This window comes from Microtus oregoni, unplaced genomic scaffold (genome assembly GCF_018167655.1).
Source record: "Microtus oregoni isolate MIOR12 unplaced genomic scaffold, Mior012 000050F_ref0000143, whole genome shotgun sequence".
Lineage (NCBI taxonomy): Eukaryota > Metazoa > Chordata > Mammalia > Rodentia > Cricetidae > Microtus > Microtus oregoni.
In genome coordinates this window covers 1,119,875-1,142,711 of record NW_024543256.1, presented here as the reverse complement: position 1 = coordinate 1,142,711, position 22,837 = coordinate 1,119,875, and the positions used below count along the sequence as shown (strand labels likewise).

The 22,837-nt window shown below is 39.8% G+C and overlaps 1 protein-coding gene across 1 annotated transcript in view; it reads left to right on the top strand.

Annotated features, from left to right (window-relative positions):
* LOC121437044 (testis-specific protein TEX28-like) overlaps positions 1-22,444 on the top strand; it is a 30,228-nt gene extending 7,784 nt beyond the window's left edge. The window contains exons 3-4 of the mRNA XM_041636906.1: positions 20,840-20,975; positions 22,088-22,444. Of these exons, the coding sequence (XP_041492840.1) occupies positions 20,840-20,975; positions 22,088-22,444 (493 nt within the window). The remainder of the gene's footprint in view (positions 1-20,839; positions 20,976-22,087) is intronic.
* The last annotated feature ends 393 nt before the right edge of the window (positions 22,445-22,837 follow it).

Below are 22,837 nucleotides of genomic sequence, written 5' to 3'. Positions count from 1 at the left end.
AAGAAAAGCAAAGATGTTTTCTAAACTCATATTTCTTTCTGTCCCATATCATGGCTCTTGACATGAGACAGAAACTCCAGAAACTCTGGGTTTTTCTCTTACTAACAGGCTTGGAATTGGAGAGGGACTGAGCCAGAGTCCAACTTCAAAACCAGCTTTATAAATTTAGAAATATGGTTTAATATTACTTACACAACCCATTCAGTTTTCTTGATATTTCCTATTGGGCAGGTATTTTTCCATCTGTCAGTAGCCAAACATCCAGGGTCCCTTGAATTTTTCAAAGATGAGTGTTTTCCTGTGGAGATAAGAACAGAACCCTGCCCCCATTCTATATGTTTTTCTTATCACCTGTATGAATATCATCATTGTGGATGAGTTGTCATTTCTCCTTTCCAAAAGGTTTCTCCTCTTCAAATCGAAACTTTATTAATTTTGATGGTATCCACAATTTTTCTTCTCCTGTGGAAACAAGAGCAAAACCCCTTCCCCAACGTAGCACATCTCCTGGCTTCCATTGAGAGGTCAGCACATCTTTGAAATAAATCGGTTGATTTAGTTCAGCAGACTTTTCCATTATCCAATGTCTTTCTGCTGTTGTAGTTCCTTTCTCATTAGCGTTAAGAAAATTCAAGGTTAATAAAGCATTATGTAATCTATTTCTGGGGGTATTTTCGGTCCCTTTCTGTTTGTTCAGCATATTCTTTATAGTACGATTTGATCTTTCTATAACTGCCTGACCTGTAGGATTATTTGGTATACCTGTAATGTGTTTTATATTATAATAATCAAAAAAGCGTTTCATTTTCTTAGATACATATGCTGGACCATTATCTGTCTTTATTTGTGCAGGTATACCCATGATGGCCATAACTTCCAATAAATTTGTGATTACTGAATCAGCCTTTTCTGAGCTCAGGGCAGTAGCCCATTGAAAACCTGAATACGTGTCTATGGTGTGGTGTACATATTTTAATTTACCAAATTCCATAAAGTGGAACACATCCATCTGCCAGATTTCATTTCTCTTAGTACCCTTTGGGTTACTCCCTGCAGGCAACGGTGTTTGATTATAGAAAGAACAAGTAGGACATCTCTTTATAATGTCCTTAGCTTGTTGCCAAGTAATGGAAAATTCTTTCTTTAGGCCTTTACTATTGACATGATGCTTCTTATGAAATTCTGAGGCCTGCAACACACTTCCAATCAATAATTGATCAATCTCAGCGTTGCCTTGGGCTAGAGGACCAGGCAGACCTGTATGGGACCGGATGTGTGTTATGTACATCGGACAAAGCCTGTTCCTGATTATGTCTTGTACATGGATAAACAATGAAGTCAACTCTGTGTCATCTGGTATAAATTCAGTGGTTTAAATATGCAAGATAACTCTTTCTGCATATTGTGAATCTGTAACTATATTAAGAGGTTCTTTAAAATCCCTTAGCACCATAAGAATGGCATATAATTCTGCCTTCTGGACAGAATTATAAGGGCTTTGTTCCACCTTACTCAATTCATCTGACTTGTAACCTGCTTTCCCTGATTTATTTGCATCAGTATAGAACGTACGGGCTCCAGTTATTGGAGCATCACGTACAATTCTAGGAAGAATCCAAGAAGTTCTTTTTATGAGGTTAAGTCTACCACTTTTGGGATAGTTGCTATTAATTTCTCCCAAAAAATTAGCACAAGCTCTTTGCCACGGTTCATTGTCTTCCCATAACTTTTTTTATTTCTTCAGTAGTAAAAGGCACTATAATTTCTGCTGGGTCTATACCTGCTAGTTGACGAAGTCTCAGCTTACCTTTTATAATTAATTCAGAGACTTTTTCCACATAAGTTTTTAATTTTTTACTTGGTTTATTAGGTATAAATATCCACTCTAAAATAATATATTCCCTCTGCATTAGAATCCCTGTAGGAGAAATTCTGGAAGGCAATATGACTAGGATGCAGCTAAGATTTGGGTTCACCCTATCCACATGTGCCTCCTGTAATTTTTCCTCAATCATTGTCAGTTCCTTTTCTGCTTCAGCTGTCAGTTTTCTTGGACTATTCAAATCTTTATCACCATCTAAGGTTTTGTTTAAATGAACTATTAGATCAGGTGTTATCCCAACAGCTGGTCGTAGACTGGAAATGTCTCCTAACAATCTTTGGAAGTCATTAAGTGTCTTTAACTGATTTCTCCTAATTTGTGCCTTTTGCGTTTTAATTTTCTCTAACCCTATTCTGTAACCTAGGTAATTAATGGGCAATTTGTAATCCCCATCTAGGCAAGACTTTCTTTTTTTTTAATTTATTTATTTATTAAGGATTTCTGCCTCCTCCCCGCAACCGCTTCCCATTTCCCTCCCCCTCCCCCAATCAAGTCCCCCTCCCTCATCTGCTCGAAGAGCAATCAGGGTTCCTTGACCTGTGGGAAGCCCAAGGACCGCCCACCACTATCCAGGTCTCGTAAGGTGAGCATCCAAACTGCCTAGGCTCCCTTCAATGGAAGAATGGATGAAGACTTTCTTTACTTCTTCAAACATCCTTTCTAAAGTATCTTTATTTGAATCAGATAACAAGATGTCATCCATGTAATGATAAATTATGGACTTGGGGAATTATTTACGAATTATTTCCAATGGCTTACTTACAAAATATTGGCACAATGTAGGACTATTGAGCATACGCTGTGGGAGGATAGTCCATTGATATCTCCTATTAGGCTGAGAATTATTATAAGTAGGCACTGTGAAGGCAAATTTTTCTCTATCCTTTTCTTGTAATGGTATAGTGAAAAAACAATCTTTCAAATCAATAACTATAAGAGGCCATCCTTTTGGTAACAGAGAAGGCAAAGGAATTCCAGTTTGTAGTGGGCCCATAGGTTGAATTACTTTGTTGACAGCTCTTAGATATGTCACCATTCTTCATTTACCAGATTTCTTTTTTACAACAAACACAGAAGAATTCCAAGGGCTGGTTGATTCTTCAATATGGTGAGCATCTAGTTGCTCTTGCACCAGCTGTTCCAATGCCTGTAATTTATCTTCAGCTAGAGGCCACTGTTTGATCCATATTGGCTTCTCAGTTAGCCATTTTAAAGGTAGGGCTGTTGGTACCTCTAAAGGTTTGGTATTTGCTGTATGTTCTTGTACAGCCTGAATGGCTGGTGACCTTTTTCCATAATACCTCATCATATCTTTCCCAGAATTATGAGTTCCTGGAACTACAGGAATGTTAATCTGGGTATTCCATTGCTGTAGCAGGTCACGGCCCCATAAATTTATGGCAATATTGGCTATATATGGCCTTAGTCTTCCTATTTGCCCTTCGGGCCCTATGCATTCAACCCATCTTGTGCTTGGTTTTACACGAGATAGGGTTCCAATTCCCAGGAACTGAACATCTACCTCTTGACGAGGCCAATTTGGATGCCAAGATTCTGGGGTAATGATACTTACATCCGCACCTGTGTCTAATAAGCCTTCAATAAAAGTGTCATTTATACAGACTCTTAGCTTTGGTCTTTGATCATTAATAGAAGTCTGCCAAAATATACGTTTACTCTGTCCTACTGGGTTTTTTGACTCATCCTCCACACGTAATTCATCATTTAGACCAGTATTACTTTTTACAGCAGAAATTGGAGCTTTTAATTTTCTTGGTGAGGCACGTTCTCCACTGTGACTGGGAATGACTGGGCCACTGTTGGCTTGGGGGCCTGCGAGAGGCCCTCCAAGGAGTTTCCCGATGATATCGGATTGCCCCGTCTGTCTGTTGTTGACCTACATTCGTTGGACCAATGCTGGCCTTTACCACATCTCCTACATATACCTGAAGGCCGAGGTCTCCTATTTTTGTCATTCCCAGAAGAGATATTATTCCTAGAAATTCTTTGCCTGCAATACCTTTGCAAATGTCCTAATTTACCACAATTAAAACACCTGGCAGTTTGACGTCTCCTCATTGCTTTGGAAATTGCTTCTCCTACCCAAGATTCATCATTATAGCTAAACGTCTCAACATTCATCATATGCTGAATCCATTCATCCATAGGTGCTGATCTAGACTTTAAAGGCCCAACTATCTTTTTGCATTCTATGTTTGCAATCTCAAAAGCTAGAGATTCAAGAAGTATTCGTCTAGCTTCTGGGTCTGTTACCCCTATGTCCAGAGCCTTAATTAATCTTTGCAAAAAGTCAATAAAGGGTTCTCTCTGTCCCTGCCTTATTCTGGTATATGATTCAACCCTTTTTGCTGGATCTTGTATCCTATTCCAAGCATTTAAAGCTGCTTGGTGACATAGACACAGTACTTCATCGTCATAAAGAGCTTGGACCTGTGGATCAGCATATTCTCCTGCACCAAGAATTTGATCTTGGGAAACCTCAACACCCTTTGCTCTTCCTTGCTGTTCCATATGTTTGGATTCTTCTCTGAAATAAATTCCAAACATCAAGGAAGGTCCATTATCTAAAACTGCAGACACTAACTGATGGAAATCTTGGGGGTAGCTCTAGCATTAGAAGCCCAAGTCCTTATCATTTCCTTTACATATGCATTGTGCAAGCCAAAATTAACAACAGCTTGCTTAATTTCTTTCAGATCATTCATTGCTATTGGCATTCATCTAGCTTCTCTGACTCCCTTTGAGCCTTTAGAAGTTGATGCTTTGTAAGAATTAAGTATAGGGTATGTCGCTAAAACTCTGGGTAAGCCAGTTCTAATAGCTGGTGGAGGCATTGTATCCTGTCCTTGTGCCTCCTTACTCTGTTCACCAGCTGCAATAATTTCTCCAATCTTTTCAAATCTTTTTATTATTGTCTCTCTTAAATCCTGAATCTCCTGACCTGTATATATTTCCAGTGATTTCACTGAGGCATCAATTTTTTGGTCCCCATTCTGCACCTGTGATTCCAAAGCTTTAATTTTTTTCTTCAAAGATAACATGTCCTCCTTAAACTTTTCTTGTATATCATGTAGATTCCCATCTTGGAGGTACATTCTGTCTGTTACCTTATCAAAACTTTGTGTTAAAGTCTGAACGTCAAATTCAACAGCCTGAACCCTTTCAGGTAACTTTCTAATACCCTTGGATATGGAGTCAATTTTGTCTGTCATAGTATCCACTTGTTCAGATAACCTCTGATTTTCAATAATTTTAATCCTGTCAATTAGTTGTTCATTATTAGTTTGTAAAGATTCTATCGTTCTTAGGAGTGCCATATTCTTCTGTTCATTATTAGTTTGTAAAGATTCTATCGTTCTTAGGAGTGCCATATTCTTCTGTTCATTATTAGTACGTAAAGATTCAATCGTTCTTAGGAGTGCCATATTCTTCCTTAATGATAGAATATGGAAAAGAAAACTGAAACCTAGTAACAAGCAAATTAAGGTATCCCCATAATCATATAAACCTTGTATGATGTAATCCATTGTATTAGTAAATATAAATTTACTAATCCATTGTATTAGTGAAAACAAAGCAGTAAAATTTGCATTAGAAATGAAAACTGCAATATTACCTATTATCCAGCAGGTGGCGCTGTTGCCGAGTCGCGATGAAAACGGGGTCCTGTTTCAGTGCCTTAGTAGATGTTAAAAACTGGAAAATGCAAGTTTCTCAACAAAGTAATTAAATCAATTCCAGAGACGGAACCAGAAACCCAGAATCCAGGGGTAGAGAAGAGCAACCTGGAAGCCGCTTATGCCTCCACGTGACAGAGTCACCCTGAGGAGGTTGCAGCTTTCAGCAACCGCGTGCTCTGGTTCACGCCACTTAAGAGCTGTGCTTGCAAGGGAGATTTAAAAACGACTCAGAAAAGAGCAAACCACGTGGGCAGAGACTACGTAGGCCTGTGGAGTTTAAATCCACGTGGGGAGGTAGACGATAGGGTGCATGGGGACTGGAAGTATTAAGCTGCTGGCTCCATGCATAAGACACAGGCCACAAGGCTGCCGTCAACAAGGCCACTGCCAACAAGGCCAGGGCTGAGGAAGGGAGGCTTGCGCCAAGCCGAACTCGCGGCCGGCAGCCGAGCGGGGAAAGGAGAGGTTCTAAAACCAAACGTTGGGTGCCAACTGAAGGCGTAAGTCACAAACAATGCCACACCAGTTTGGAATTATGATTAATAGAGTGGTATTTATTTAAAGGGGAAAAAACTTACAGATCACTGTCCTGCCACATCACTGAAGGTATTTATCAGCTATAGAAGTTCTCTGGTAGAGTTTTTGGGGTCACTTATATACACTATCATGTATATAATGAAAATTTGACTTTTTCCTTTCCAATTTGAATCTCCTTGATCTCCTTTTGTTGTCTTATTGCTATTGCTAAAACTTCAAGAACTATGTTGAAGAGATATGGAAAGAGTGGACAGCCTTGTATTGTTCCTGATTTTAGTGGGATGGCTTTGAGTTTCTCTCCATTAAATTTGATGTTGGCTGCCGGCTTGCTGTATATTGCTTTTATTATGTTTAGATATATTTTTTATATCCCTGATCTCTCCAAGACCTTTATCATGAAGGGCTGTTGGAATTTGTCAAATGCTTTTCCAGCATCTAATGAAATGATCACATGGTTTTTCTTTCAGCTTATTTATATAATGGATTACATTGATAGATTTTTGTATGTTGAACCAGCCCTGCATCTCTGGGATGAAGCCTACTTGATCATGATGGATAATTTTTTTTGATGTATTCTTGGATTCAGTTTGCCAGTATTTTATTGAGAATTTTTCATCAATGTTCATGAGTGAGATTGGTCTGTAATTCTCTTTCTTGGTTGAGTCTTTGTGTGGTTTTGGTATCAGAGTAACTGTAGCCTCATAAGAAGAGTTTGGTAATGTCCCTTCTGTTTCTATTATGTGGAACACTTTGAGGAGTATAGGTATTAGATGTTCTTGGTAGTTCTGGTAGAATTCTCCACTAAAACCATCCAGCCCTGGGCTTTTTTTGGTTGGGAGGTTTTTGATGACAGCTTCTATTTCCTTGCAGTTTATAGGTCTATTTAAATTGCCCACCTGGTCTTGATTTAATTTTGGTATATGGAATCTATCTAAAAATTTGTCCATTTCTTTTACATTTTCCAACTTTGTGGAGTACAGAGTTTTTTTTTTTGTAGTATGATCTAATTATTCTCTGAATTTCCTCATTGTTATTATGTCCCCCTCTTCATTTCTGATTTTGTTAATTTGGATGTTCTCTCTCTGCCTTTTGATTAGTTTGAATTAGGGTGTATCTATCTTGTTGATTTTCTCAAAGAACCAGCTCTTTGTTTCACTGATTCTTTGGATTGTTTTCTTTGTTTCTATTTTGTTGATTTCAGCCCTCAATTTGATTACTTCCTGTCTTCTACTCCTCCTTGGTGAGTCAGCTTCTTTTTGTTCTAGAGCTTTCAGATGTGCTGTTAAGTCAATAATGTGAGCTCTCTCCATTTTCTTTATTTGGGCACTTAGTGCTGTGAACTTTCCTCTTAGCACTGCTTTCATAGTGTCCCATAGGTTTGGGTATGTTGTGTCTTTATTTTCATTGAATTCAAGGAAGACTTTAATTTCTTTCTTTATTTTTTCCTTGACCCAGGGTTGGTTCAGCAGTTCACTGTTCAATTGCCATGAATTTGTAGGTTTTCTGAAAGTAGTATTGTTGTTAAATTCTAAATTTAATCCGTGGTGATCTTATAAGACACAGGGGGTTACTCCAATTTTTTTGGTGTCTGTGAAGGTTTGCTTTGTTACTGAGTATGTGATCAATTTTAGAGAAGGTTCCATGTGGTGCTGAGAAGAATGTATATTCTTTTGTGTTTGGGTGGAATGTTCTATAACTGTCTGTTAAGTCCATTTGATTCATGACATCTGTTAGTTCTCTTATTTCTCTGTTAAGTTTCTGTTTGGTTGACCTGTTCAAGAAGAGTGCTGAAGTCTCCTACTATTAGAATGTGGGCTTTGATGTGTGATTTAAGCTTTAGTGAAGTTTCTTTCACATATGTGGGTGCTCTTTGTAGCGGCGTAAATGAATGCAGACAGATTGTAAAAAATATACACAGCTTTAATGGGGAAATAGACTTACAGTACCATGGTTCCCGCGGAGAACAGGAAGCAGAGGGGCAGCTGGGCACATGCCCAGCAGATTTATAGGTAAACATTAGCCCAAGGCAAACACGCCCCCTAAGGCTGGGCTTAACCCTACATCTCCCCCTTTTGTCTAAATAAGACAGAACTAAACCAAATACAACTATATACAATAATAACAAATAGTAAATATAACAAACAATATTGAGAACAAAAGTTTTGCTAGACATTCTATCTCAAGGAGTCTAAATAATGTAGAGAGTAACTACACTTATATAATCTTCAACTCCGTCAAAGATCTGAGAAGGGAATAAATATTACTTAACAAACGAGAGATATCCAAAATGTGCAACAATTGAAAGAGACAACTGACTACCTGGACAATCACCCAAAGTCTCGTTTGCAATGTTGAGTCAACCAACTTTGGCTAAGGCCTAACATAAATGACATACCATTTATAAATGCAAAGAACTTTCTTAGAATTATCCTACCCTGTCTTGGCAAGATAAGACAATCCTGTTTCATATCTTTGTCAGTAGTTGAGGTATGGGCTTTTCTTAACCCAAAGGCCAGTTCTGCCAAGAAGACAAGCTCCCAGTAGAGTGTCTTTGGTGCTCAACGTTCTCTCGGGAGTAGAGTGGCATTGCCAGGAGTAATTGTGTCTCGTTGGCACAGAATTCTAGGTTAGATTAAAGGCCATTTTCTACAGCTCTTCGAAGAGGCTGAAGATTATACTATCTATACTAAATATAATCTCTATGTATCTAAAAGACCTGATTAACCTAAAAATAAATATGACAAACATATAATTCTCAATACCTATCTAACTTGAAGACTAAAGGAATAAACAACTGTGCAATATATGAAGACATGATCTTCAACTGTAAACAATGTTATTATATAAATAATATCAGAGGTAGAAATGTACATTGTAATATGGTAGATGTATCAATACAATATAGACAAAGTTATAAGCATACTCTTACACAAAAATAGAGGTAGGAACACTCACATTCAATATTTACTATATCAATATACAGGAAACAGTACCAATACAATTTTCTAAAAACAGTAATTCACAAATACCAATCTTCCCATCAAACCAGTTAATCCCTTTTTTTTTTCGAAAATACCCCTAATTCCATAAAATATCTCTCCATCCCCTCAACCCTGAACCAACCACTAAAAGATGTCCCTAACCCTGAGGGCAAACTCTGTTGGGAGAAGGGACTTCGTCCTCTAAAATTGCTTCTAGCTGACATGGGGGTGACGTTCTTCTTAGGGGCTCCTGTGAAAGCAAATGATGGTAAATTCCCAAATTAACCTTTGACCTAAGAAAATTATAACTAGTCTCTGAGAGTTTTGAGAAGGTCTGGCCAGAGTGTTGTCAAAAATGTGCACCATTCGAAATGGTGCAGCTGGTACCAAAAAACAGGTCTAATTTTAGCGCTTAAAAAATATTCATGACGTCATAAAAACCAGACTGAGTTGATGTCGTGGGGCCCCATCTTCATCCTGGAAACCTTAATGATTACTGTAGGGAAAGTTGTTGCTTGTTATGGGAAATTTAAACATTAACAACAAGGACATATACTGACATATAAAAAAAGGCACAGATATGAGGAAAGGAAAGAAAGTTTATCAAGTATATAATTATTCTTATTCTGTCCCATTTCATGGCTCCAAGAAGTTCTCTTTATGATCCTTTTCATATGACCCAGTTTGCCACAATTAAAACATTTGGTATTCTGGTGTCTCCTTTTACCATTGGAAATTGCTTCTTCTACCCATGCTTCAGTGCCATAGTCAAATGTATCAACATTCAGTGTATGTAAGACCCATTCTTCCAAGGGCGCTGATCTGAGCTTTAAAGGCCCCCAAATCCTTTTGCATTCTACATTTGCATTTTCATAAGCCAAAGACTCAATCATTATACGTCTTGCTTCTGGGTCAGATATCCCTATTTGTACATCTTTAGTTAGTCTTTGTAAAAAGTCACTAAAGGGTTCTCTCTGACCCTGTTTAACTCTGACAAATGATTCCATTCTCTGTCTTGGGTCTTGTACCCTGTCCCAAGCCCTTAAGGCTGCTGTAGTACACATGGAGAGTGTGTTTTCATCCAAATTAGCTTGTTCCTGAGGGTCGGAAAAGAGCCCTTCACCTAAAATTTTATCTAGGGAAATGTCAATTCCCTTCGCTTTTTCCTGCTGTTCTAAGAGTCTAGCCTCTTGCCTGAATAAGCATTTCCACTTCAATTGCAGTCCACTCTCAAGTACCGCAGAGCTCAGCTGAAGCCAGTCTGAGGGGGTTGCTCTGCTTGTTGTGGCCCAAGATTTTAGCATCTCTTTAACAAAAGAGGCTTGCATCCCAAAAGTCATGACAGCCTGTTTAATTTCTTTGAGATCATTCATACGGACAGGCTCCCATGTATCTTCCTTGATGACCCTAGGGTTTCTGGAACCAATCACCTTCTCTGTTGTTATTACGGGAAAGGCAGGTAGAGCTGTAGGTAGAGCTTTATGGAAATTGTCCCGGAGGGATTTACCTACAGATGTAGTTAAAATTTGCCTTTCTACCCTTTGCTCTTCTTCATCAGAATTTAGAAATTCCTCAATCTTTTCAATTTTATTCACCATTGCCTTCTGCAATGTCTGAATCTCCTGTCCAGAATTATGTTCCAAAGCCTTCATTGAGGATTTTAAAGTATGAAGTTTGTGCATTAGAGATAACTTCTCATCTTTGGCCATAATTTTTATGGCATAAACCGTGCCTTCTTGTATTGACAATCTTTCCGCCAATCTGTCATAAGCTTTAGACAAAATTCGATTGTCACATTCAGCAGTTTTGATTCTCTCAGTTAATGTTTCATTTCCTACAGAAAGGGACTGAAGCTTACGATCCCAATCAGCTGTTCCTTGTTCCATAGTAATGAATTTCTCCTTAACATCAGCCTGTACCTTTTCTAAATTTTGCTCAGTTGACCAAGTCATGTTAAACAAAGATCTGTTCTCTTCCTGGAGAACTTCAAACTGATTCTTGAGATGATTGTTGTCATTCTCAATTGTTTTTAAGCGTTCAACCTCTGCCTTAAGAATCCTGGATTCGTCTTGTAAAGACTTTATCATATTTCTATTATCAAACCACATAGTACCAAGGAAAACTACGAATCCCAGAAAGATCCATAGATGTGGGATGACAGACACCTCCTGTAAAATCTCCCACATGGTACACTCAAAAATGCTGTTAAAGTCTTGAATAGTAACGTTTTTCAGACATTTTATTTATAAAAGAAAAAATTTTTTTACCTGCAATGACCGGTTCCTGCCAGTGGTGGCAAAAGAGTCCACTTGAGTCCACGTGTCCTAAGTCCAAAACACTTGACTCAAAACCGAAAGTTGGAGCAGACACCAGGCTGATAAATAGCAATTGGGGGGGAAGGCCAGGAAGCCCGGCATAGCCAAGGCCGAACTAAGCCACCCGCAGGGTGGGGGACGCAGAGCATTTACATTTGAAGTTGTTTTCTTCTACTTCTTCTGGGTTAGGATGATCAAGTCTTCCTGTTGTGTTACCACTGGGTTCTGGTGTTACCATGTTGTTTTTTAGGTTGCTGAAGGAATTCTTGCATTGACACCTACCCATGTCTTCCTTCAAATGTGGTGAGCAGTGTCTTTGATTCTTGGTCCAATCCTTGCAGTGGCTGTCTGAGTGTTTGGGAGTCCCCCCCCCCCCCCCCCCCCCCCCCCCCCCCCCGGTCTGCTCTGTACTGTCAATATCTGTTTCAGAAAGCTTCTGAGGTCTCTATAGGCCTGCTCTCTTGGTCTTCTCTCCTGGTTTGCTCTTTTGGTGCTCTTTCTTAATCCCCTCAGTGTTATAGCTATTGGTCTCCTCAGTTTTATAGCAAGCTCTCAGCTCTTAGGCGGGGTGTGGTTAGTCACTTGGGGGGTCCATTGATTGGGTTTGGGTTTTGGGGGAGCCTAGCTGCAGGAAACTCTCTGCTGGCTAGCTAGAAAACCCAAGGGAGTTGGGGAGGGGCCTGGGGTTTTGTCCCACTGTGAAGGTCCTATAGAGTGGGGTGTCCTGATGTGTGGCTGTTCACTTGCCTCTTAAGTTCCCTCAAGCCGGGCGATGGTGGCACACGCCTTTAATACCAGCACTTGGGAGGCAGAGGCAGGCGGATCTCTGGGAGTTCGAGACCAGCCTGGTCTACAGAGCTAGTTCCAGGATAGGCTCCAAAGCCACAGAGAATCCCTGTCTTGAAAAAACAAACAAAAAAAAGTCCCCACAATATTGGAGAGAGATTGCAGGAGGATAGGTGGGTTTGGGGTGGGGTGTGGCTAGTAGTTTGGATGGACACTGGATGTGTTTCGGTTTTGGGGGAGCCCAACTGTAGGAAACTCTCTGCTGGCTGGCTAGAAAAGCCGAGGGAGGTGGGGGAGGAGCCCGGGGGTTTGTCCCACTGTGTAGGTCCTAGAGAGTGGGGCATCCTGTCCTGTGGCTGTTTACTCACCTCTTAAGTCCCTTCAGTATTGGAGCAAGCTGTGTCAGAGTTCCACCAAAGCTGCAGGAGGATGCTGTCAGCTTTTTTTTTTTTAACCAGTGAGAATAATAGTCATAGTTTGAAAAAGATTGTTCCACAGCAGAGGTCAGAAGACAATTTGCAAGAGTTTGTTCTCTTCCTTCCACCATGTAGGTCCCAGAGCTCCAATAGGGGAGTGCTTGTTTACCAAGCGCCCTCATCAACACCGATTGAATTGTTTGATTTCTTCTAAGTTTTTTTTTTAAATTCATTGTAGGCTGGGTGGTGGTGGTGCAAACCTTTAATCCTAGCACTTGAGAGACAGAGACAGGCAGACTTCTGTGAGTTAGAGGCCAGTCTGGTCTAAAGAGCTAGTGCCAGGATAGCCAGGGTTACTCAAAGAAACCCTGACTCAAAAAGCCAAAAAAAAAATCATTGTTTATTACAGATACTAATCATCTGTCAGATGTATATCTAGCAAAGATCTCCCATTCTACAGGCTATATCTTCACTCAATTACTCTCTCTTTTGCTGTATAGAAAGCCTTTTAATTTTAAGAAGTCCCATTTGTCATTTGTTTACATTATTTTTTTCCAGAATTATGGTCTTATTCAGAAAGACCTCGACTATGTATCTTTTTTAAAAACAATTTATTTAACTTTATTTTATGTGCATGAGAGTATTATATCTCCTGGATCTGGAGTTACAGACAGTTGTGAGACACCATGTGGGTGCTGGGAATTGAACCCGGTCCTCTGTAAGAACAGCCAGTGCTTTAACCACTAGGCCATTTCTCTAGTCCCCCCTATGTCTATGTCTTAAAGCATTTTCTTTACCCTTTCCTTTTGTAGTTTTAGTCTTATATTACGGTTTTTGATCTATTTGAGATTGACTTTTTAAAAACTGTATGAGAGATAGGAACCTAGTTTCATTATTCTAATTTTCACAGCACCATTTGTTGAAGAGGCTCTTTTTCTTTTCTTTCTTTTTTTTTTTGGATTTTTCAAGTCAGGGTTTCTCCGTAGCTTTTGGTTCCTGTCCTGGAACTAGCTCTTGTAGACCAGGCTGGCCTCGAACTCACAGAGATCCGCCTGTGTCTGCCTCCCGAGTCCTGGGATTAAAGGCGTGCGCCACCACCGCCAGGCTAAGAGGTTCTTTTTCTAACATAAGATTTTTTTTGCATTTTTGTCAAAATCAAATGTCTATAACTGCATGGGTTTATATCTGAGTCTTTTATCCTATTCCATTGATATCTGTTTCTATATGGTACCATCTTGTTTTTCTTACTATAGCTCTGTAATGCATTCCTTATAATCAGGTGTGGTGATACCTTCAACATTCTTTTTTTTTTTAAATCAAGATTGCTTTGTCTATGTGGGGTCTTTCATACTTCCATATAAATAATGACATTGTTTATTTAATGGGCCAGGGAGATGGCTCAGTGGGTAAAGTACTTGCTGTTGAAGTATGAAGGCCTGAGTTCAGATCCTCAGCAATCAGATAAAAATCTGGGCATGGTGGTGCATTCCTATAATCCCAGTATTGGGATAACAGAGACAGAAGAATCACTAGGGCTTGGTGACCAGGTAGTGTTACAAAATCAGTGAGTTCTAGGTTCAGTGACAGACCCTGTGTTCTAGTTTATTTTCTGTTGCTATAAAAAAAACCCATTCTAACCAAAACTACCCTAGAGGAAGTAAGAATTCATGTGGCTTACATTGCCAGGTTAGACACAATCTGTCATTGAGGAAAGTGAGGGTAGGAACTCAAACAGGAGCTTAAAGCAGAAATCATGAAAGAATGCTGTTGTCTGTGGTTTCTGTCCTGCCCAGTTCCCGCAGCCGTTTAGTAGCAAAGAAATCATACAGAGGTCTACATTAGTTATAAACTGACCTAGTAGCTCAGACTTCTTATTAACTCTTTTAACTTATATTAACCCATTATTCTTGTCTATGCTAGCCATGTGGCTTGGTACCTTATTCAGCAAGGCAGTCACATCTTGCTTCTTCTGTGGTGAGGTCACAAATGCAGAGGAATGGGGTTCCTTTTCCCCAGAATTCCCTTGTTCTCATTGACCCGCCTCTACTTCCTGTTTAGTTGTCCTGCCTATACTTCCTGCCTGGCTACTGGCAAATCAACATTTATTTAAAATGTAATTGACAGAATACAGACCCCTTTCCCACACCAGAATGCTGCTCATTGACTTGCTTGAAGACTTATGCTATATGCTACACTGGCTTTCTTTTTCTTTTTTAAAAAATTTATGTGAATAGATGTCTGCATATATGTCTGTGCACCATATATATGCAGTGGACATGGAGGCCAGAAGACGGCATCAGATCCCCTGGAACTAGGTTGTTAACCACCATGTAGGTGCTGGCTATCTGGACATGGATCCTCTGGAAGAGTGGTTAGTACTCTTAACCATTGAGCCAGCTCCACTCAGCCCAACTAAAATTTTTTAAACTGAAAGTTCTGTAACATTTAACAAAGTTAAATCTGTACTCAAAAGGAGCTATTGTCTGAAAGGATTTTCTGTATTTAAGACTGGCCCCAAACTTGTAGCTGAAGATGATCTTGAGTTCCTGATCCTCCATCTCTACCTTTTAAGTGCTGAAGTTACACCACAGGCAACTGCAGCTACAGTAATGTTTATCATTGTAGTTGTTTTTCCTCTTATAATTTGGTATTAAGGTATCTGTTAAGTGTTGCCCTAAGCCAAGTGTGGTTGTTCACACTTATAATCCTAGAACTTGGGCACAGGCAAGATAATCACTATGACTTTGAGGCCAACTGGGTTGACATAGCGAGACTCAAAATGAAACAAAACCAAGAGTGGCAATAAGCTAAAATAACCATTCTCTAGGAGATGTTGGGGTTCTTGTGTCAGGGAATACCTAAAGAGAAGATGAAACTAAAATTTAGCAGAAAGCAGAGGAATTTCATGACACATAGGTGAGGTGTACTGGCTGGAAGTAGCAGGGAGCCAGCCCCTGACCCTCTGTGCCCTCTCTGGCACTGTAAGCTGATTGGTACTACACATGGCTTCTACATACCAGATGCCAATAGCACCATTCTACCTTGGCTTCCTTTTGTTGCCATCACATAATGCTCCAACTTGGTGCTTTAAATAATCTGAATTTATTCTCTCACAGTTTTATAGGCTAGACATCTAAAATTAGTTTTACTAAGCAAGGTTGCACTGCCTTCTCTGCTTTCTGGTGGTGCTACATACCTTAATTTGTGGTCATATCTCCAAGACTGGAATCACTCTTCATTTCTCTGTTTCCCCTCTCTATGTCTCTCCCCTCCTCTCCTTTCTTTTCATTTTCTGTCTTCCTTGTTTTGACTTTCTGAGACACAGTTTCACATCTCTCAGACTGCTCTTAAACTTGCTATGTAGTTGAGGATGACCCTGAAACTTCTGGTCCTCCTGCCTCTGCCTGCCAAGTTTTGGGAATAGAGAATACCGCTACACATAGCCCTTCAAAGTTCTCATTTCTTTGTCTTCACAAGACCTTCTCTATGTGTGTTTAATCTCTATCTTCCCAAGACTGCATGTGAACTAGTGGTTTAGCTTTATGGTAGAGCACTTGCACATCACACATAATCCTTGGACTCCATCTCCAGTGCTACACACAAAGAAAAGAATTCTCATGATTACATTTAGGGTCCACCCACATAATTTCCACATCTCAGTATCTTTAACTATATAATTTCTAGAAGGACTCTTTTGGGGATTAAGACATGGCTATCTTTTAGGGAACCATTTTTAGCCTGCCAGTTCTCTTCAGTTTGTGACAAGCAAAGATTTCTCCAGACATTTCCAAGTAAGTATTACATGAGGAACAAATTGCCTCCTAGAGCCATTACCCTAAGTATATGAGAAGAGAAGTTGTAACTTAACATTTCAATCTCTAGTTATTGGTGATGTCGAGCCTTTTTTATCTGTTTATGGCCATTTGTACATTTTTCTTTATCAAATTCCTATTGAAGTCTTTAGCTTATTTTCAGGCTGTATAGTTTTGTCTTTCTCTTGTTGAATTATAAGAGCTCTTTATATCTTTTTATAAATACTAATCCTGTCAGATAGGCAATTTGAGATCCCCAATCACTCAGGAAAGGATCCTGGATTTAGGTCAGGTCTAGCATCCTCTCTGCTAGAGCTGAATAGCTTTAGTCAAAGATTAAAATAGCAATACTTGTTTCCAAGCTGGTTTTTCTTTATTTTATATTTAAAAGCCACATATGAGTGAATATATATGATATTTGTCTTTCTGGGTCTGGGTTACCTCACTCAATATGATGTTTTCTAGATCGATCCATTTTTATACAAATTTCAAGATGTCATTCTTTTCCTCTATGTAGTACTCCAATGTGTAAATGTACCACATTTTCCTTATCCATTCTTCGGTTGAGGGGCATCTAGGTTGTTTCCAGGATCTTTTTTTTGGAGTTTACAGGATTCTGTTTTGAGACAGGGTTTCTCTGTGTAGACCTGACTATCCTGGAAGTTGCTCTGTTTTGGTGGTCAAAGGTTTTGCTGTGATGATGCTGTGTATGATTTTAATCACCTTCAGCCCTGCTTTTTAAATGTTGTTCTTTCTATGAATCCTTTGGTTTTCTTCTTGTTCTTTTGCTGATTTCTTCTACTTTCTATGACCTTTACAAGTGGGAATATGTCAGCCAAGTTCTGTAGCTCATTCTTCCTCACACTACCTCAAGATGTTACAAATGTTGCTTAATGAAATTCTGGATTTCTCAAACAAAGCTCAGTAGGCACAAGCTGATGATTGGAACATCTAAGACAGTAATGAGGGAGAAGAGAGAACAGAGAAGGTTGGATTGATTAATCTGCTGCCAGTTGACATGGAACCCCTATGTGGGGTAAGGAGAGGTAGCACAGTCTGGCAGGGTTATTATTCAGAGCCAAATGGGGTTGAAGGGACAAGAATCCCATTAGACACTTTGGACCTGACCTCTACTCCATTCCTGTTAGCTAATTGCACCATAGTCACAGCAGAAACTTTGCCAGCCCTTCATGATGTTTCGTTTTCCTGGCATCTTCAAGCTCTGAGTTATCTTGTCACTGCCCTTGCCTAAATTCCCAGAGTTTTTCATCCCTGTGTTATCTGTTCATTAGTCTTCATTAACCCACTGAGATCTTTATCTTGCCACTTCATAGTAATGATAATTTAGCAAACTTTTTAATTACTTAATATTACACATTGTTATCAATATTCTCACCCTTCTAAACACAAACTAATTCAATGTCTTGTCTAACCAAGTGTTGGAGATACTTTATCCTATGGTGAAATGATCACAGAACCAGTCCTGAACCATTTCTCCAAATCTATCGATTTATTTTTATGTATTTTTTTATTTATTATGAATTTATGTATCTTAATTATATTCATTCCTCACTATTTCCCCATCTCTTCCTAGATGCACTCCCTCTCCAACCCGTTGTTTTTTTTTTCTTTTTTCTTTTTAAAGGAGAGACTATCTTGAATCACCCGTTTTAGTCCTCAGACTCTTAAAATTTTCTGCCACTTCTTCCACCATGTTCCCTGAGGCTTAAGTGTAAGGATAGTGTTGCAGTGTATTAGTTGGGGACAAGCACCTACCATCAGTTGATCTCTGCTTTTTGAGTAGTTGTGGCTTTTTGCAATGATCTGAATCTACTTCAAAAAGAAGCTTCATTAATGAAGGATAGGAGCTAGATTTTATTTTTATATTTTATGTGTATGGGTGTTTTGCCTGTGTGAATTCCCGTGCATCATGTAGTGCAGTCTTCAGGGAGGTGTCAGATCTCATGGATTTGGAGTTACAGAGAGTTGTGAGCTACCATGTGGGTTCTGAGAACCAAACCTTGGCCCTCTAGAAGAGCAGATTGAATAGACTCTCTCTGACCTTGGGTAACAAGAGTAGTATCTGCTTTTCGAGCCTGTTAGGCTCCTTAGAGATATATTTGTTTTGAGACGATTCTCATTATGTGACCCAGGCTGTCTTTTAAATTTATCCTACTGTCTTAGCCTTCCAAGTACTGGAATCGGAGAGGTGTGACACCACATGGGCTTGGAGATATTAGGCATCCTGTGTTTTTCATGTGACTGCCATTCCACATACTTTATTGGATTCTATTAGTCCACAGACAGACTACTGATGAGTTGTTTCCACCCACCCTTATGACTTTCTATCCAACCACTCCACCCCCAGTCTTCAGTTTTCCAGCCTTCACTCCGCTTCTCCTGTATAATCACCTGCCTCAGGCTCCTAAGTGGTGTTCTTCCTAGTCTTGTCAGCACTATGTCCATTGCTGATTTCACTATCCAGTTATATTTGATGCTTGTTATTATTATACCCTTTCAGACACCTTCTAACCTGGGCTCCTAGGTGAGTCAACTATCATGGGACCTCTCTTATCTTACATGACTTTTCTTTTACTCCCTATGGCTTTACTTTGACCTTGGTTCAGAGTGACACTACTATGCCTGTTCTACATGGCCCTTTCTGTATCTAGCTTTCTGTTTTTAACTTGCTCCAGGGTGAAAGCCACTGGGTTCTAATTCAACATGCCAATAGCCAGTTCTCAGAAATGGCCAAGACTGTATTTCTGAAATAAATTGTGTTAGACAGAGTGATTTTTTTTTTGAAAATTTTGTTTTGATTGTTTGTGGTACTAGAGATAGAATCCAGGGCCTAGCATGCAAGAGTATGACTCCCTTCCCTGACCTCACAGGGTGGCAACCCTGCCTTCCTATGGGCTTCATGGAGGAGTCACCAATTCTAACTCAGATCAGACTTTCCTTTGATCTGCCTGGAATGAAAGGATCAGGGAGTCCTCTTTGGTAGCCTGTTTTCTGTTTTCTGGCCTGTCCTTCATGGGGTCCAGAAGAGGAACTTCAAAAAAGTTTTTCTGTTGTAAATAAAATCTTAACACTTGCCACACATTTCCTTCAAAGCCTTTTAAAAAGAAGAAATAAAACTTCAAAAGATTCAGTTGTATGAGCTAGGATGTAGTTCAATGGTCAGGTGCTTGCCTAGTTTGTGCAAGACTCCAGGTTTCATCCACAGTAACACAGACACACACACACACACACACACAGACAGACAGACACACACACACACACACAGAGAGAGAGAGAGAGAGAGAGAGAGAGAGAGAGAGAGAGAGAGAGAGAGGCAGGCACTCTCCTGGTATCTCTTACTCCAGGTCCTTTGTCTGACTTTACTACCCTCAATGGGATGCTAATCATTTCTCCTGGTACCTTTTTCTCCAGGTCCTTTGTCTGACCTCACTACCCTCAGTGGGGTGCTAATCTCTTCCATGCGTGCTATAATACTTTCTTATTTATGTTTGTATACATAACAGGTAGTATTTTTTTCTTTTTTAACAGGTAGTATTTTTGCTTGTATTTTTTGAATATCTGTGTTGAGATATAATTTGCATGTCATAAAATGCACCATTTTAATTGCATTTCAGTGGTTTTCATTAAATTTACTGAGTTGTGTAACCATTAATACAATCCAATGCTTGCTTTTATTTGAATAACTTTATCAAATTATAATTCACATCCTTTTTATTTCATTCATTTAAAGTATACAATTCAGCTTGGTTTAGTCATACATGCTTGTAATCCCAGCACTCAGGAGCCAGAGGCAGGAGGATCACAAGTTCAATGCTAACCTAGACTACAGGGTGAAATTCTGTCTCTCCCACCCATGTACACAGTTTTAGTGGGGTTTTAGTATATTCACAGTTAATCCATTATCTAACCTCACTTTTTTATTATCTCTGAAAAAAATAAACCGTATTAGCAGTCACTCCTTGTCACCCTGATTCTTAGCTCCTGGCACCCACTTATTTGTTCATGTTTATGGACATTACATACAAATGGAACTTACTCTGTGATCTTTTGTGACTTTCCATGCTCTATAATAGATATACATTTATGGAGTAACTACTGCATCCTCAACACTGCTCCTGGTAATTTGGGGGATTTGATAGCTTAAATTTTCTTTTCTATATTTTCTAGTCTATGGAACATTTGATAAAACTGTTACTAGAGAGTAATTGTAAATAATATATAGTGTAACTGTTCTCAGGCAGAGGTAGAAGAAGCAGTCATCTTTGACTGAGTTCTAGTGGGCAGTGTGGTGCGGGTGGGGGTAGTAAATCCAGCTGCAGTGTACTCTCTGCCAGCATGAGCTCTGAGTAAGCTACAGAGGGAATGTTATTTTCTCTCTTACTTTCTAGACAATCACTGATGGAAGAACAGGTGAATGATCACTTGCAGAGATACCTGGATGAGATCTGCCACCTTAAACAGCATTTGGCATGCACTGAAGAGAAAATGGCCTATTTGTCCTATGAAAGAGCCAAGGAAATATGGGTGAGGGAATCGGGGAGAAAGGGCTGGGGGAAGGGGGCATGTATGCTCCCAAGCCAAGGCAAGAGAAGATCTTCTAACTGTGCCTGCCCTGATGGAGCAGTAGTAACCTGCACCTTTGCTTTAGAACCAGTAGTGTCTACCTTGCATGTCTGTATGAGCTCCACTTCTCACCATGCAGCCAAGCTGCTTTGTGAACTTTGGACTCTGCTTCTGATCCTGTAGGGGAAATTACTAAGCCATAGTGTTGTGTGATATTTTGTTTGTGTACTGACAAATCAAGCTTGCCAGAAGATCAGAGGGTGGAGCTAGCCACTAGTTAACCATAGAAACTGGGTAGTGGTGGCACACCCTTTAATCCTCGCACTCAGGAGATAGAGAAAGGATTTTGTCTTCTTTGGACTGAGGAACAAGAGAGGAAGGAAACAACTGGCAGCTGCTCCTGGTTCTTTAATCTTCAAGATTTTTATCCTGATATCTGACTCCCGGTTTTTCATTGATTAAGATTAATTAGATTAATGCTTCACCATAGCCTGGAGTCTGTGACCTAAAGCTCAGGGGTAAAGCCTGACAAGCCCAAGGGTTACTGAGATATTTGCGATGCTGGTAGAGGGGAAGCTTCTGGGAACCTCCTTTTTGGGTCTAGCTTCCTGCCACTCAGTCCTTTCACACTCATAGCTCCTACCTAGGTCCTCAGTCTCAGCAATAGACAAGGACCAGGACCCCTGAGCCTAGCGCTCCACAGTAACTGTTTGTCTTTGCTGTGTATGTCCTAGAAGTTCTATCTTTCCTAAAAGATTCAACTCATTGGGTGGGATGGCACAGGCCTTTAATTCCAGGACTTGGGAGGAAGATGTAAGCAGATCTCTGAGTTTGAGAATAGCCTTCTCTTCATAACAAGTTTCAGGTCACCTGGAACTATACAGTGAGATCTTGTCTTAAATAAATAAATAAATAAATAAATAAATAAATAAGAAAAGAGAGAGAGAGATAAAGCAGAAAAAGAAGTGTCTCAACAGTACTTTTTGAACACCCCTAAGCAAAGGAATTTACTAAATTAGATAAGTACATTTTTGTTCATTCTTCTGGTGAGAATATATGTTTGTTACCTACAGGATGTAATGGAGACTTTCAAGAGCAGAATAACCAAACTAGAAACTCTACAGCAAGCTACCCAACTGGAGATGATGGCCAGTGTCAGAACCCGTCCCAAAGACTTTCTGTTCAGATTCATAAGCCTGCTTCTCACACTGACCACTATCCTCTTGGTCTTGGTCTCTACCTTGTGTTCTTGTCCCTTGCCACTGCTCAATTCACGCCTGCGCGTGTTCACTCTGTTAGTGTTAATTGGCCTTGGGACCTTGGTGTGGCAGAAGCGGCATATCATCTCCATCACGGACTGGCAGGCCTGGATCCCCTTTAAGTGGAGACCAGACTTCAAGGATGCTAAGCCTCAATTAGATGTACACTGATGGGCAAGGTGTATCATCCACCTGAATTTGTTCATTACTTCCCTCTTTCCAGATGTTGAGGGCATCCAGTAAGCCCTCCCTAGAGAGCTACTTTGTTACTGTCACTTTCTTAATTCTGTAACCACCTGTCCAGTGTGATACATGCAGATGCCAACTTGCCTTCTCCTTCCAGTTTTCCATGATCTTTTCATAATATCTGTAGACATGGGGATTGGATTAAAGTGAAATAAACCATATGTTCTGGTCTCTTTATCTACATTGTACTATCTCCAGGTCTGGTGCCTGAACACCCAGTAGCTTAGATAACCCCAAACTGTAGTGGCCATCTCTGGGACTTTGATTGGGCATGGGGAAATTATGTTTATTTCACAAGGATGGAGGAGAAGGGAGGCC